Below are 15,439 nucleotides of genomic sequence, written 5' to 3'. Positions count from 1 at the left end.
TACAAGGATCCGACGGGAGATTGCCATCGGCAAGTAAACTGTTGCACAGCTAGAGAGTTGCCGCCTGCAGACGGGCACATGCGCAGTCCCGCCCTTCCTGTTCATTCCTCCGGGCCGGTTGGAACGTCACAAGGGAATGTGCAACCAAACCTGGATTGGAAAAGTCCAATCAGCTGTGAGGAGGGAGAGGCAGGCGCCAATGGGAATGTGGGATAGGGTGTGACGTTTGTATGACCCCTGATCACTTTCGGCATGGCCGCTGCTGTCTGAGTGCTGGGCTGTGGGGATCGTGGCCCCGGCCTCCCGCTGCTGCCTGCACGGTACCGGGCTGCTGTTTGAGTGCTGGGCTGTGGGGATCGTGGCCCCGGCCTCCCGCTGCTGCCTGCACGGTACCGGGCTGCTGCTTGAGTGCTGGGCTGTGGGGATCGTGGCCCCAACCTCCCGCTGCTCCTCCAGCTCCCCTCCCCGCGCCGCCATGCCGGCACCGTACCGGGCGGCGGCAGCTGCCGCTGCACTTTTCTGGCTGAGTCTCTGCTACATGACGGCGACGGCAACCGGAATGCAAGAAGAAGAGAAAGCGGCCAAAGCGGAGAGCGGGCAGCAGGTGAGGCTCCGGGGGTGGCCTGCTGGGTGATGGGTGAATCGCGGATCGCTCCTCCACCGACAGCCCGGTGATGAACCGAGGGGAAGCTGCGCGGTTCCCTGTGCTCTCATTAACCGGGAAGGTTGTGGGTCAACACTGCTGTTGCTGTCCGGTGAATGCTGGGCTCTCACCTGCCAGAGGCTTTCAACCCAGCAATCCGGCTGAGTAAAAGCCCACATCACAGAATCCCCACTGTGCAAAAGAAGCCATTCGGCCCGTCGGGTATGCACCGACCCTCTGAAAGAGCACCCTAACTAGGCCCACTCCCCGACTGTATCCCTGTAAGCACACCTAACTGTTGGACACTAAGGGGCACTCCATACAGACACCCAAGGCTGAAATGGAACCGGGTCTGGTGCTGTGAGGCAGCAGTGCTAACCACTATGCCACCAAGTTAAACCATTATAACCTTCGTATTAGTTCAAAAAAAAACTAAAATGTAGGCAACAAAATAGAATTCAGAAGTTCCTATTTTAAAGGCTCTGCAGGTGCTGTTCAATCAGGAAGCTGGATTATCATTAACTTTGCAAATGTTCCCATTGACAAAAGGGTCGGGAATCAGGATACTGATTTTTGAGGGGAAGAGCGAGAGAACCTGAGTTGCTCACGCATCGAGCTGGCACAAATATGACGTTTTGTCTTGGCAATTTTCAATATTCTAGTCAAATACTTCACAGAGAGAGTCAAACTAGCCTGGTGCTTGGAGTTCCTGCTATTTAAAGAACCGTCAATGCAATAATAGTGGAACTAATTTCACTTTTTGTGTAACCTTGCACGTGCAAACATTCTCCCATTTGCACCTGTAATTGCATTGCATTTGCAATTCAGAATTAATTATTTGATTGTGAAGCAGTTGGGAATGTCTTAAGGATGTGAAAAGTGTTATCTGCACGCAAGTTTGTCACCTTTGTTTTGGGGTGGTGCAGTGATTAGGACCACTGCCTCACGGCGCGAGGACCCGGGTTCGATTCTGACCCTGGGTCGCTGTTCGTGTGGGGTTTGCACATTCACCCAGTGCGTCTCACCCCTGTGAGCCTAATTGCGCTTAATTGGAAAAATGTTTTTAAAAAAGTTTGCTCACATTTACAAAGGATTGCTGATTTAAGCTATAAATATTCAAACAGATATACTTAAAAATAAGACATGTAGATTTGGCATGAATCACATAAAGCTAGTATGCGGGTACATCAAGTAATTAGGAAAGCTAATATATTTTCATTGCAAGGAGAATTGAATATAAAAGTAGGGGGGGGGGGCTATGCTTCCGTTGTACTGGATATTGGTGAGACCGCATCTGGAGTACTGTGTACAATATTGGTTTCCTTATTTAATAAAGGATGTAAATGCATTGGAAGTTCAGAGAAGAATTACTAAACTAATGCCAGGAATGGGCAGGTTATCATATGAGGAAAGATTATACAGGCTAGGCTTGTATCTGCTTGAGTTTAGGGCGATTATTTTTGCAGTGATGTCGCAAGATTATCTGTTGAGAGAAAACCTTTCTTTCTACCCAGTGAAGCAGAGTTTCAATAGGATTACCTTTCCATATAGGGAATTTCTGTTAAATGCGGTAAATGTAGTGGGCATCTTTGACACAATATCCTACCAGCAACATGAATAGTTAATCTGTTTTTATAAGATTGACTGGGGGGGGGTTGGCTTAGATCCTGAGAAACGACAGAAGCAAAACATTGCAGATATTGGAAATCCGTACTAATAATACTAGAAATACCTAAGCAGTCAGTAACTCTGCAGAGAGAAATTTTGTCAGCATCCTCCCATTTAATCAGCGCTCCTTCATCTTTACTGAGTTGATACTGTGGAGTCGTTTGCCTGAAAGCACTGTAGGTATACCATTACCACAAGGACTGCAATAGTTTAAGAAGGCTCACAAATCAGCTGCAAGTGGATTGGCAAAATAAGCAACCTTTCCAATGCGATGAAGATTTTTTTTTTGTTCAAAGGCATTCTGTGCCAAATGAAGAAATTTGGGGCAGCACTATCGGAAAGCACTGTGGCTTCACAGCGCCAGGGTCCCAGGTTCGATGGCCCACTGGGTCACTGTCTGTGCGGAGTCTGCACGTTCTCCCAGTGTCTGCATGGGTTTCCTCCAGACGCTATGGTTTCCTCCCACAGTCCAAAGGCATGCAGGTTAGGTTGATTGGCCATGATAAATTGCCCTTCGTGACCAAAAAGGATAGGAGGGGTTATTGGGTTACGGGGATAGGGTGGACGTGAGGGCTTAAGTGAGTCGGTGCAGACTCGATGGGCTGAATGGCCTCCTTCTGCACTGTATGTCCTGTTAATATGATTTATCCAAGTAAGTTTCTGGTTGTTCGTGACTTCCAAGTAGTAAGTAAGATGTGACTTCATTGAAATATCCAAGATTCTGAGGAGGTTTGACATGAATGCAAAAAGGATGTTTCCTCTTGAGGGAGTCTTTTGAATGATTTCAAGGCAGAGATAGATTCTTGATAAACAAGGGGATAGAAGGTTACTGAGGAGTTACAGTCAGATCAGCCATGATCTTATCAAATGGTGAGCGGTCAGGTCTGCGTGGCCTACTCCTCTTAGTTTGGATGTTCATGGTTTTTAGTCCTCTAGATATGAAACAAAGCGGTTGTACTGGTCTGAACTGGTTAAAAAAGGAATGAGATAATAAACTGCAATGAACAAATACATCACTTTGCTGTATTTGGCTGATGGTGAAAGATAAAATTAGTTTTCAGGATAGAAACAAGCTGCTGTTGAACAGCTGTGACAAAACATACAAACAGCCAGATAACGCTTTATGGACAATTTTATCTAAAAAAAAATGAAGCTGCCAGTAAAGCTGTACTAGTAAAGCTCAACTAGTATGACCTTGAAGTTCCTAATAGTACTTTTTACTGAGGAAATGGAAACATTTAAAAAGAATGTGGAAGTGCTCTAAATTTCCTTTTGAGTCAAAGCTGATATGGATAAGTACCAATCAGTGGAAAATTAACTAGTGCAATTTTTTGAGTCAGTTGGCGTCGAAGTCAATAAAACATGTTTAATACTGTACTGGCAGGTATTTGGTTTTGCGGGTGTACAACTTGTTGTGCAGCATTCTGAAAGTGTTAAGCTTACAGTGATGTCGCAAGACTATCTGTTGAGAAGGAAACTTTTCTTTCTACCCAGTAAAGCAGAGTGTCAATAGGATTATCTTTCCATAAAAGGACATTCTGGTAAATATAGTGGGCATCTTTGGCACATTATCCTACAAGCAACATGAATAGTTTATCTGTTTTATAAGATTGACTGAGGGGTGTTGGAGGGAGGGGGAGGGAGGGTGGGGGGGGGGGGGGGGGGGGGGGGAGTTGGCTTGGATCCTGAGCAACTACAGAAGCAAAACATTGCAGATATTGGAAATCTGAATTAATAATACTAGAAATACCTAAGTAGTCAGTAACTGCAGAGAGAAATTTTGTCAGCATCCTCTCATTTAATCAGCGCTCCTTCATCTTTACCGAGTTAATATTGTGGAGTTGTTTGCCTGAAAGCAATGTAGGTATGCCATTACCACAAGGACAGCAATAGTTTAAGAAGGTTCACAGATCAGCTGCAAGTGGATTGGCAAAATAAGCAACCTTTCCAATGCGATGAAGATTTTTCTTTTGTTCAAAGGCATTCTGTGCCAACTGAAGAAATGATGTCCTATTAATATAATTTATACAAGTAAGCTTCTGGTTGTTCGGGACTTCCAAAAAGTTAATAATAAGAGGTACTGTTGATAAGTTTGGGGTGAGGTGGTTGGATTTCTTGTTGATGATGGACATTGCTTGCCAGTTATTGGTCTAACCACCAATAGACTGCTTCATTATTGAAAGCGTGTAAATGGGCTGAACACTGAGATTATTGTAAAACAGCCAACTTTATAACTGAGATGAAGATCATTGGGATAGCTGAAGATGGGATTAAAATAGGCTATATAAACTATGGTAGACAAGACTTCAAAGAAAGGAGGCAACACTGAGTGGAGCTAGCTAATCCCTTTGCATTGTCCCTGGGCCTAAAGTCCAACAGTGCATCATTGCATTATGGAATTTCTAAAATCTGTCCTTGCAATGTCGATCACAGTGGGAAGGTTGCATTTATTTTCCCCCCTTTACTAGTTGATCTGGGAGGGGAGGTGATGAACCATTTTGAACCACTTACTCCTGCGATAATGGTATACAGCGCTGCCAACTGGTACGGAGTTTCTGTATTTCATTCGGAAAATTTGCTTAAATACAACAATACGATTTATCGTGTTGAAATACGTAATCCATTGCAGCCTTCGGTCAAATCCAACCTGACATCGCACTAAAGGTGAGTATTTAAATGAGAGGAGTTTTTTTTGGGAGGGAAGAAAAAAATTATTAAGAGACAGCTCCCTGAAAGGGCTTTGTGGGGTCGAGGGGGGGGGGGGGGGGGGGGAAGAGGAGCGATGAGGAGCTGATTGGCAAACCGCAGTGAATGAATTCCTCCCAAAACGCTTTGATTGGTTTCCGTGGCGACGGCTGCTGGAAGACAGGTCCCCATGCAGAAGCCCCACCCCCTCTCATCTCCGTCCCGCATACTATACAGCGCATGCGTGTCATGTAAATCCTTCGTGCGGTCTCGCATCGAAGTGTGAGGTACACGTAACTAAAAGCTTTAGATTTGTGCAATAAAGGTGTAAAGCTGTGGATTGGTGGGCACCTTTTCTTTGAAATGAAAAAATCGATTAACTGCCAAAATACTGATTTTTGGTACCTGGAATACTGGTTTCAGTTTTGAAAGGTTGGCAGCTCCGGGTCTACCTAGACCATAAGACCATAAGACATAGGAGTGGAAGTAAGGCCATTTGGCCCATCGAGTCCACTCCACCATTCAATCATGGTTGATTTCAACTCCATTTACCCGCTCTCTCCCCATAGCCCTTAATTCCTCGAGAAATCAAGAATTTATCAATTTCTGTCTTAAAGACACTCAATGTCCCGGCCTCCACCGCCCTCTGTGGCAATGAATTCCACAGACCTACCACTCTCTGGCTGAAGAAATTTCTCCTCATCTCTGTTCTAAAGTGACTCCCTTTTATTCTAAGGCTGTGCCCCCGCGTCCTAGTCTCCCCTGCTAATGGAAACAACTTCCCTACGTCCATCCTATCCAAGCCATTCATTATCTTGTACGTTTCTATTAGATCTCCCCTCAACCTCCTAAACTCCAATGAATATAATCCCACGATCCTCAGACGTTCATCGTATGTTAGGCCTACCATTCCTGGGATCATCCGTGTGAATCTCCGCTGGACCCGCTCCAGTGCCAGTATGTCCTTCCTGAGGTATGGGGCCCAAAATTGCTCACAGTATTCTAAATGGGGCCTAACTAGTGCTTTATAAAGCCTCAGAAGTACATCCCTGCTTTTATATTCCAAGCCTCTTGAGATAAATGACAACATTACATTTGCTTTCTTAATTACGGACTCAACCTGCAAGTTTACCTTTAGAGAATCCTGGACTAGGACTCCCAAGTCCCTTTGCACTTTAGCATTATGAATTTTGTCACCGTTTAGAAAATAGTCCATGCCTCTATTCTTTTTTCCAAAGTGCAAGACCTCGCACTTGCCCACGTTGAATTTCATCAGCCACTTCTTGGACCATTCTCCTAAACTGTCTAAATCTTTCTGCAGCCTCCCCACCTCCTCAATACTACCTGCCCCTCCACCTATCTTTGTATCATCGGCAAACTTGGCCAGAATGCCTCCAGTCCCGTCATCTAGATCGTTAATATATAAAGAGAACAGCTGTGGCCCCAACACTGAACCCTGCGGGACACCACTTGTCACCGGTTGCCATTCCGAAAAAGAACCTTTTATCCCAACTCTCTGCCTTCTGTCTGACAGCCAATCGTCAATCCATGTTAGTACCTTGCCTCGAATACCATGGGCCCTTATTTTACTCAGCAGTCTCCCGTGAGGCACCTTGTCAAAGGCCTTTTGGAAGTCAAGATAGATAACATCCATTGGCTCTCCTTGGTCTAACCTATTTGTGATCTCTTCAAAGAACTCTAACAGGTTTGTCAGGCACGACCTCCCCTTACTAAATCCATGCTGACTTGTCCTAATCCGACCCTGCACGTCCAAGAATTTAGAAATCTCATCCTTAACGATGGATTCTAGAATTTTGCCAACAACCGAGGTTAGGCTAATTGGCCTATAATTTTCCATCTTTTTTCTTGTTCCCTTCTTGAACAGGGGGGTTACAACAGCGATTTTCCAATCCTCTGGGACTTTCCCTGATTCCAGTGACTTTTGAAAGATCATAACTAACGCCTCCACTATTTCTTCAGCTATCTCCTTTAGAACTCTAGGATGTAGCCCATCTGGGCCCGGAGATTTATCAATTTTCAGACCTTTTAGTTTCTCTAGCACCTTCTCCTTTGTGATGGCAACCATATTCAACTCTGCCCCCTGACTTTCCTGAATTGTTGGGATATTACTCATGTCTTCTACTGTGAAGACTGACGCAAAGTACTTATTAAGTTCCTCAGCTATTTCCTTGTCTCCCATCACTAGATTACCAGCGTCATTTTGGAGCGGCCCAATGTCTACTTTTGCCTCCTGTTTGTTTTTAATGTATTTAAAGAAACTTTTACTATCATTCCTAATGTCACTGGCTAGCCTACCTTCATATTTGATCCTCTCCTTCCTTATTTCTCTCTTTGTTATCCTCTGTTTGTTTTTGTAGCCTTCCCAATCTTCTGACTTCCCACTACTCTTTGCCACATTATAGGCTCTCTCTTTTGCCTTGATGCATTCCCTGACTTCCTTTGTCAGCCATGGCTGCCTAATCCTCCCTCTGATAACCTTTCTTTTCTTTGGGATGAACTTCTGCACTGTGTCCTCAATTACTCCCAGAAACTCCTGCCATTGCTGTTCTACTGTCTTTCCCACTAGGCTCTGCTTCCAGTCGATTTTCGTCAGTTCCTCCCTCATGCGCCTGTAATTACCTTTATTTAACTGTAAAACCTTTACATCTGATTCTACCTTCTTTCTTTCAAATTGCAGACTGAATTCTACCATATTATGATCACTGCTTCCTAAGTGTTCCCTTACTTTAAGATCTTTTATCAATTCTGGCTCATTACATAACACTAAGTCCAGAATAGCCTGTTCCCTCGTGGGCTCCATCACAAGCTTTTCCAAAAAGCCATCCTGTAAACATTCAATGAATTCCCTTTCTTTGGGTCCACTGGCAACATTATTTACCCAGTCCACCTGCATATTGAAGTCCCCCATGATCACTGTGACCTTGCCTTTCTGACATGCCCTTTCTATTTCGTGGTGCATTTTGTGCCCCTGGTCCTGACCACTGTCAGGAGGCCTGTACATAACTCCCATTTTTCTAATTAACAAGGCAACCCCGCCCCCTCTACCCACCTCTCTGTCTTTTCGATAGGTTGTAAATCCCTGGATGTTTAACTGCCAGTCCTGAACCCCCTGCAACCACGTCTCTGTGATGCCTACCACATCATACCTGCCAGTCACAATCTGGGCCACAAGCTCATCTACCTTGTTCCGTACACTGCGGGCATTTAAATATAGCACCTTTAATTCCCTATTGACTGTCCCTTTTTGTTTTCTTAGTGTGGTGGACCTTGGTTTACTGAGCCTTTCCATACACTGTGTCATATTTTGTGAGATGGGGACTATCGTAACCTCTCCTGAGCTCTGTCTTTTCGTGATTTTTTGTAATCCTAAGCAGCTACGCTTCCCACTGATTCCTTCACCTCTTGGTTCCCTGACTTTCCCTTCCCCCCCAATCTCTAGTTTAAAGTCCTATTGACCACCCTATTTACTCTTTTCGCCAGAACACTGGTCCCAGCTCGGTTCAGGTGGAGACCAACCCAACGGTATAGGTCCCCCCTGTCCCAAAACTGATGCCAGTGTCCCATGAAAAGGAACCCCTCTTTCCCACACCACTCTTTCAGCCACGTGTTAACTTCCCTTATTCTTGCCTCCCTATGCCAATTTGCACGTGGCTCGGGCAGTAATCCGGAGATTATGACCCTTGAGGACCTGTTTTTTAATTTGAATCCTAACTCTTTATAATCTCTAAACAGGTCCTCTTTCCTAGACTTGCCTAAGTTGTTGGTACCGACATGGACCACAACAACTGGATCCTCCCCCTCCCTCTCCAATATCCTTTCAAGCCGGTCAGAGATGTCCCGCACCCTAGCACCGGGCAGGCAACATACCATGCGGGACCCTCTATCCTGCTCACAAAGGATACTATCTATCCCTCTGATAATAGAATCCCCTACAACTACAACTTGCCTATTTACTTCCTCCCCTTGAATGGCCTGCTGAACCATGGTGCCTTGGTCAGCTGACTCATCCTTCCTGCAGCACTGTTCGCCATCCACACAGGGAGCAAGTGCCTCGTACCTGTTGGACAGGGTCAAGGGCTGAGGCTCCTGAGTTCCTGACTGCTGGTTCCCTTTACCTGCCTGACTTGCAGTCACACCCTGCTGTCCCTGGCCACTGGCAGGATTTAAACTATTTACTCTGGCAGGTGTGACTGCCTCCTGAAACAAAGTGTCCAGGTAAGCCTCCCCCTCCCGGATGTGCCTCAGTGTGTGAAGCTCAGACTCCAGCTCATCAACTCTGAGCCGGAGTTCTTCGAGCAGCCAACACTTACTGCAGATGTGGTCGCTGCAGCTCGCAATGGGATCTGCCAGCTCCCACATCAAGCAGCTTAAGCACATCACCTGACCAGCCATCTCTAATTAATTAATTTGTTTAATTTAAGTTTACGAGTTTTAAATTTGGGGCAGATTGGTTATCAATCAATCAGATCACAGCTTCCCTCTGACGTTACTTTTGAAAAAAAAAAGTGGAAAACAGGAAGTTACCGTTAGGTCTGTATACTCACCCAGAGACTGCTCCTCCTCCTCTGAACGGCTCCCGAAACTAGGCCTCGATCCCCGGGTTTAAGTGAGTTTTTATACTCACCCAGAGATTGCTCCTCCTCCTCTGAACGGCTCCCGAAACTAGGCCTCGATCCCCGGGTTAAAGTGAGTTTTTATACTCACCCAGAGACTGCTCCTCTTCCTCTGAACGGCTACAATGTTTTCAAATGGACTTTTCCAGAATATTGAATGAGGGCTGATTTTATGGGAGGTGCTGATGCTTTTTGGCATTTTGTCTCTTATTTGTCTTGGTAGTCAAGATTTTAGAGAAAGGAGGTGGAGTTAAAGCAAGCTTACTGAGGTGTTGGAGTTCATTCTAAAAATAGTATAATTTACCAGTGGTTGAGAAAGGAACTGGGGAGGTACAATGAGTCCATTGAGGGTTTATTGATGAAACAGACTGCTCCAGGCTGGATGGTGTTCCTCGAATGTTGTGACTTTATTGACTCAGTTAGTTATGGATATTTATTTTCGAACTTGAGCTTTGCAGATGGTGAAGAGGTGCAGATCAGGCGGTGAGCCACACAAAACAGGAGTAGTCCATTCAGCCCCTCAAATCTTCACCGTTCAATACGATTGTGGCTATTTTGATTGTACTCTGAACCCGCCCCCAGTAATCCTTGATTCCATTGTCAATCAAAGACCTGTGTAATTTTCAGTGAGCTTGTCTCACTGCTTATTCGGGAACAGAATTCCAAATACTGTTGCTGGATCAAGATCCTGGAACTACTTTTAACAGCACTATGGATGTTTCTACAACACAGTTCAAGAAGGCAGCTCACCACCACATCCTCAAGGGCATTTGGGGATGGCCAATAATAATAATTATTATTAACCTGTCCGGCAACACCCACATTCCATGGGCAAATAAAAAAAACTAATCGCCAAAGAAGAAATTCTTCATCTCCGTCTTAAACGGGGAATTCACTTATTCTTACGTTGTGTGGCGTGTTTCTAGATTCTCCGTGAGAGGAAACATTCTGTCAGTATCTACCGTGTCAAGTGCCCTCAACCTTTTACTATTTCAATTAGATCACTTCTCGTCCTAATTCAAAGTAGGATAGGTCCAACCTGCTTGACCTTGCCGCATAAGACAGCTCCTCACCCCAGAAATCAACCTAGTGAACCTTCTCTGAATAGCTTCCAATACAAGTATTCCCTCGAGTATAGTGACCAAACCTGTCCACAGTGCTCTGTGTGGTCCCAACAATGTCCATTACAGTAGGAGCAAGACTTCCCTACTTTTCGGCTCCATTCCCTTTGCAATAAAGGCCAGCATTCTGATTTTGCCTTCCGAATTACTTTCTGAATCTGCTCACTGACCTTTTGTTATTCCTGTTGATCACCATTCATGATTGCAGCATTCTGCAGTCTCTCTCTATTTCAATAGTATTCTGCTTTTCTATTCTTCCTGCCAAAGTGGACAATCTCATATGTTCCCACATTATATTCCATCTACTAAATGTTTGCCCACTCACAACCATCTTATAGACCTTTTTGTATCGTGACAACTTGCCTTCCTATCAATTTTTGTATTGTCAGGGTAATGGGGTTACAATACAGTCAGTCCCTTCATCCAAGTCATTAACGTAGGTCAGAAATGGCTGAGACCCCGGTCCTGATCTCTGTGACACTCCCACTAGCTACAGTTTGCCATCCTGAAAATGATCCATTTATCCTGACTCTTGTCCCGTTAGTTAGCTCGATGTCTATCCATGCTAATGCATCACCTCAACCCTATGATCTTTTATCTTCTGCGGTAACCTATTATGTGCCACCTTATTAAGTAACTTTTGGAAATCCAAATATATCTTGCAGAATAACTGGCCTGTTCCCTGCCCTGCAGTATGTAGATCATTAATGTTGAAAGCTGTTGCAGATAGGTTACTGGTCATTAGTGGTTTCCAGAAGGTTAATGGTCTCTAAAATTCGGGTGAAACGGTTGGACTTTTTTTCTTGTTGATGGCCATTAAAGTCGCCATAGTCCCAGATGACCAAAGGTTGCTTTCCCCTTTGAGGGGGAGAGCTGACTGATGGTGATTTAATCTGAGGATCACCACACCTGAGGCAAGGGGAAAGGTTGAGAATAACCTCAGCTGCTACGGGAATTGAACCAGGCTGCTGGCCTTGCTCTGCATCACGAACTAGCTGTCTAGCCAAGTGAGCTAAACTAGCCTCATTGCCTGGAAACTAAGTGGTACAAATGATTTTCCAGTACACTGGCATGTGTATGTCAATTGCTATTCTATGCAAGTGGATGGCACGAATGGTGTTTCATTTCTGCACCTCCAAAGAGACATTGAAACTGTGTGCTTTGAGTCAGATGGTGTATGTTTGTATGTTTCAGTCTATATATAAATGACTGAGTAAAGATTCGGTCCAGTTACTGTCTTTCACCCACTGGCTTCCTGGAGTAAAACATGGTAGGAGAGAATGGTGGCTTTGAGGTAAAGGTTGGAATATAAATACAAGACATAGCTACAATCCCAGTAAACATTGTGAGAAATCACAGAAATAAAGTTTTTGTTTGTTCAAGTAATGTGCGTTTTGGTTAGTCTAGCTTTGCAATGGTTACTGACAAGTTGTTAAGTTCAAACAACTGGTTTGTTTTGTACAATTGAACTATGTATAATTATCCCCGACTAGGTATTGCACTGAAGGAATGAACATGCTCCCTCTCCTCGTCGTGTTCTCTTGCATCATCATTGAGAAGTGCTATTTACACAATTCCACGCATTAACCTTTACAGACACTAATACTACTGGATACTGGTTAGGTCTGTATTTATTGCCTATAAATTACTCTTGGGAATATGATGGTGAGCCACCTTGAACTGCTGCAGTCCATGTGGTATAGGTACACCTATAGTGCTGCCAGGGAGGGAGTTATACGATTTGGCCCAGCAACAAGGAAGGAACAACAATATAGTTCTAATTTGGGATGATTTGTTGCTTGGAGGGGAATATGCAGATTTGGGGTGCTTCCATGCATCTCCTGCCTTTGTCCTTCGAGGCGATAAGAGGTTGAGGGTTTGGAAGGTACTGTCGAAGGAGCCGTTGTGAGTTGATGCAGTGCATCCTCTAAATGGTACACACTGCTGCCAGTGTCATTGATTGATGATGTGAATGCGTAAGGTGGTTTTTGGGGTGCCAATCAAGAGGGCTGTTTTTTCCTGGATGGTGTCGGGCTTCTTGGCTGTTGTTGGAGCTGAACTCATTCAAGCAAGTAGAAAATATTCCATTGCACTCCTGACTTGTGCCTTATAGATGATGGACAGGCTTTGGAGAGTCGGGAGGTGAGTTATTCACTGCAGGATTCCTCGCCTTTTGACCTGCTGTGGTAGCCACAGTATTTATATGGCTGGTCCAGTTCAGTTTCTGGTCAATGGTAAACCCCCCCCCCCCCCCCCACAGGATGTTGATGGTGGGGAATTTGGCGATGGACATGTCGTTGAATGTCAAGGGGCAATGGTTAGAATCGCTCTTGTTGGAAAGGCTCCAGGCAAAGTTACTTGCCACTTAGAAAGCCCAAACCTGAATGTTGTCCAGGTTTTGCTGCATGTGGACACAGGCAAATGGTGTTGAGCATTTTGCAATCATCGGTGAACATCCCCACTTCTGACATGATGGAGGGAAGGTCATTGAAACAGCTGAAGATGGTTGGGTCTCGTACATTACCCTGAAGGACACCTGCAGTGAAGTCCTGCAGCTGAGATGAGTGATCTCCAACAACCACAACTATCTTCTTTTGATTTAGGAATGGCTCCAATCAGCAGAGAGTCTCCCCTGATTCCCATTGACTCTAGCTTTGCTAGGCTCCCTTGATGCCATACTCTGTCAAATGCTGCTTTGATATCAACAACAGTCACTCTCGTTTCACCTCAAGGTCAACTATTTTTGTTGTAACGAGGTCAGGCGATCTGGCCATGACAGAAGACAAAATTGGGATTGCAATAAGATGCAAACAAATCCCAGGAATGCCAAGGAACAGTTAATAAGGTGTTTCTGCAAAGTATCATTGTGATAAACTGCACAAAGTGGAGAGGCAAAATTACGTGGAATTGAGGCAGGATATGGTTCCAGAGTGTCCTGTGATGAATGTGGTAGTTGCGCACTTGTAGTACAGTACTGTGCTGTATTGTGATTGATAGTGCTCGCAGTGGAACAGATTGGGTATGTCTAGATTCAAAAGCTAATAGCATTAGCTTTTGATTTGGTGACGGTACATTATGGTCATTTGAGTCATAATTCCATGTAAAATAGGTGGAGAAAGCCCCTTTATCAGTACAGGTACTGATTTTATTCTCTAGTGTAAACTAGGCTGCTGAGTAAGCCTGTGAAAAAGGCACAAATGAAGAATGATGAGGCAGTCAGTGGGTCTACAACAGGATATTATTGTATCTGCATATCAACACCGTGGAGAACACCATGACTAGTAACTGAACCTGACTAACCATATAAATGTGCCCAGAAGAGCAGGTCACAGACTAAGAATTCTACAGTGAGTCATTCCCCTCCTGACTCCCCAAAGCCTGTCTACCACCTACAAGGTTCCAGTCAGGACTGTGAGGGAATACTCTCCACTTGCCTGGGTCAGTGCAGCTGCAACAGCACTCCAAGCTGGACACAAACCAAGGCCAAGTGGCATGCTCGATTGGTACCCCATCCACCAGTTTGAACATTCACTCCCTCCACCACTAAAGCACTGGCAGCAGTGTGCCTTATACAAGATGCTCTGCTGCAACACTATCTGGGTCAAAATCCGAAAACAGGTGCTGGTTTTAGGACCACTGCTCATGATTGAGACTTGCACATGATTTCAGAGTTTGCAGATGATAGAAAACTCAATGTGGTTAACCATGAAAAGGCGAGTAGCACACTTCAGAAAAAATTGGCAGACTGCTGCAATGGGCAGATAGTGGCAGTTCAACACCAGTGTGGAAAAAATGCATTTGGGTAGAAAGAATGAAGTACGGCATTATAAATAAATGATACAAATTTTTTTTTATTTTTTATAAATTTAGATTACCCAATTATTTTTTCCAATTAAGGGGCAATTTGGCGTGGCTAATCCACCTACTCTGCACATTTTTTGGGTTGTGGGGGTGAAACCCACGCAGACACGGGGAGAATGTGCAAACTCCACACGGACAGTGACCCAGAGCCGGGATCGAACCTGGGACCTCAGCGCCGTGAGGCGGTTGTGCTAACCACTAGGCCACCGTGCTGCCATAAATGATACAAATTTAATGGGAGCAGGAACAGAGGCACCGTGGGTGATGAACACAAATCTTTGAAGAAAGGTTTTGAAGCCTTTTAAAACCAAGGGTCCCATATGCTTTTATCAGTATTGGCATAGAGTACAAAAGCAAGGATGTTGTGCTAAATCTATCATATTCTGCTGGAGAATTATGTTCAATTGTGGAACTTCAGGAATGGATTTTCAGGAAAATACAAAAGTGATTTACAAGAATGGTACCAGAAATGTGGGCTGACTGGAGAGGCTGGGATTCTCCTTTAATGCAGAAAAGGCTACGGTTTTAGTTTGCTGATGGTGTCTGCTGGTCTCCCTTTGACTTGGCTCGGTTGCCATCTTGGGTGGATCTTTTTGTTCTATTTTAGTTGTGTCCCTTGTTTCATACCTCTCTTGGGAATAGCTGACTCTGGTTTGAAGGGTGGTGGGAATCTCCATTCCATCGGAAGACCCTATAATATGGTCAAGAGCATTTGCTCATCTTAATAGCCTAACTCTGATTTGTCCTTTTGAGGTATACCTACTTCCGTATCAAAGATCAGACCAGGTTACGCAAGAGATGGGTTGGCCAAGTTTTTCATTCCAGTT

General features: G+C 44.7%; 1 protein-coding gene across 1 annotated transcript in view; it reads left to right on the top strand.

Annotated features, from left to right (window-relative positions):
- The first annotated feature begins 222 nt into the window (after nucleotides 1-222).
- The window catches only part of tmem165 (transmembrane protein 165), a 45,718-nt gene continuing 30,501 nt past the window's right edge, over nucleotides 223-15,439 (top strand). Inside the window, exon 1 of the mRNA XM_038791163.1 lies at nucleotides 223-604. Coding sequence (XP_038647091.1) covers nucleotides 476-604 — 129 coding nt within the window. The 5' untranslated portion in view covers nucleotides 223-475. The remainder of the gene's footprint in view (nucleotides 605-15,439) is intronic.

Source organism: Scyliorhinus canicula, chromosome 3 (assembly GCF_902713615.1).
Source record: "Scyliorhinus canicula chromosome 3, sScyCan1.1, whole genome shotgun sequence".
In the NCBI taxonomy this organism is placed as follows: Eukaryota; Metazoa; Chordata; class Chondrichthyes; order Carcharhiniformes; family Scyliorhinidae; genus Scyliorhinus; species Scyliorhinus canicula.
This window is presented reverse-complemented; position numbering and strand designations above follow the sequence as displayed.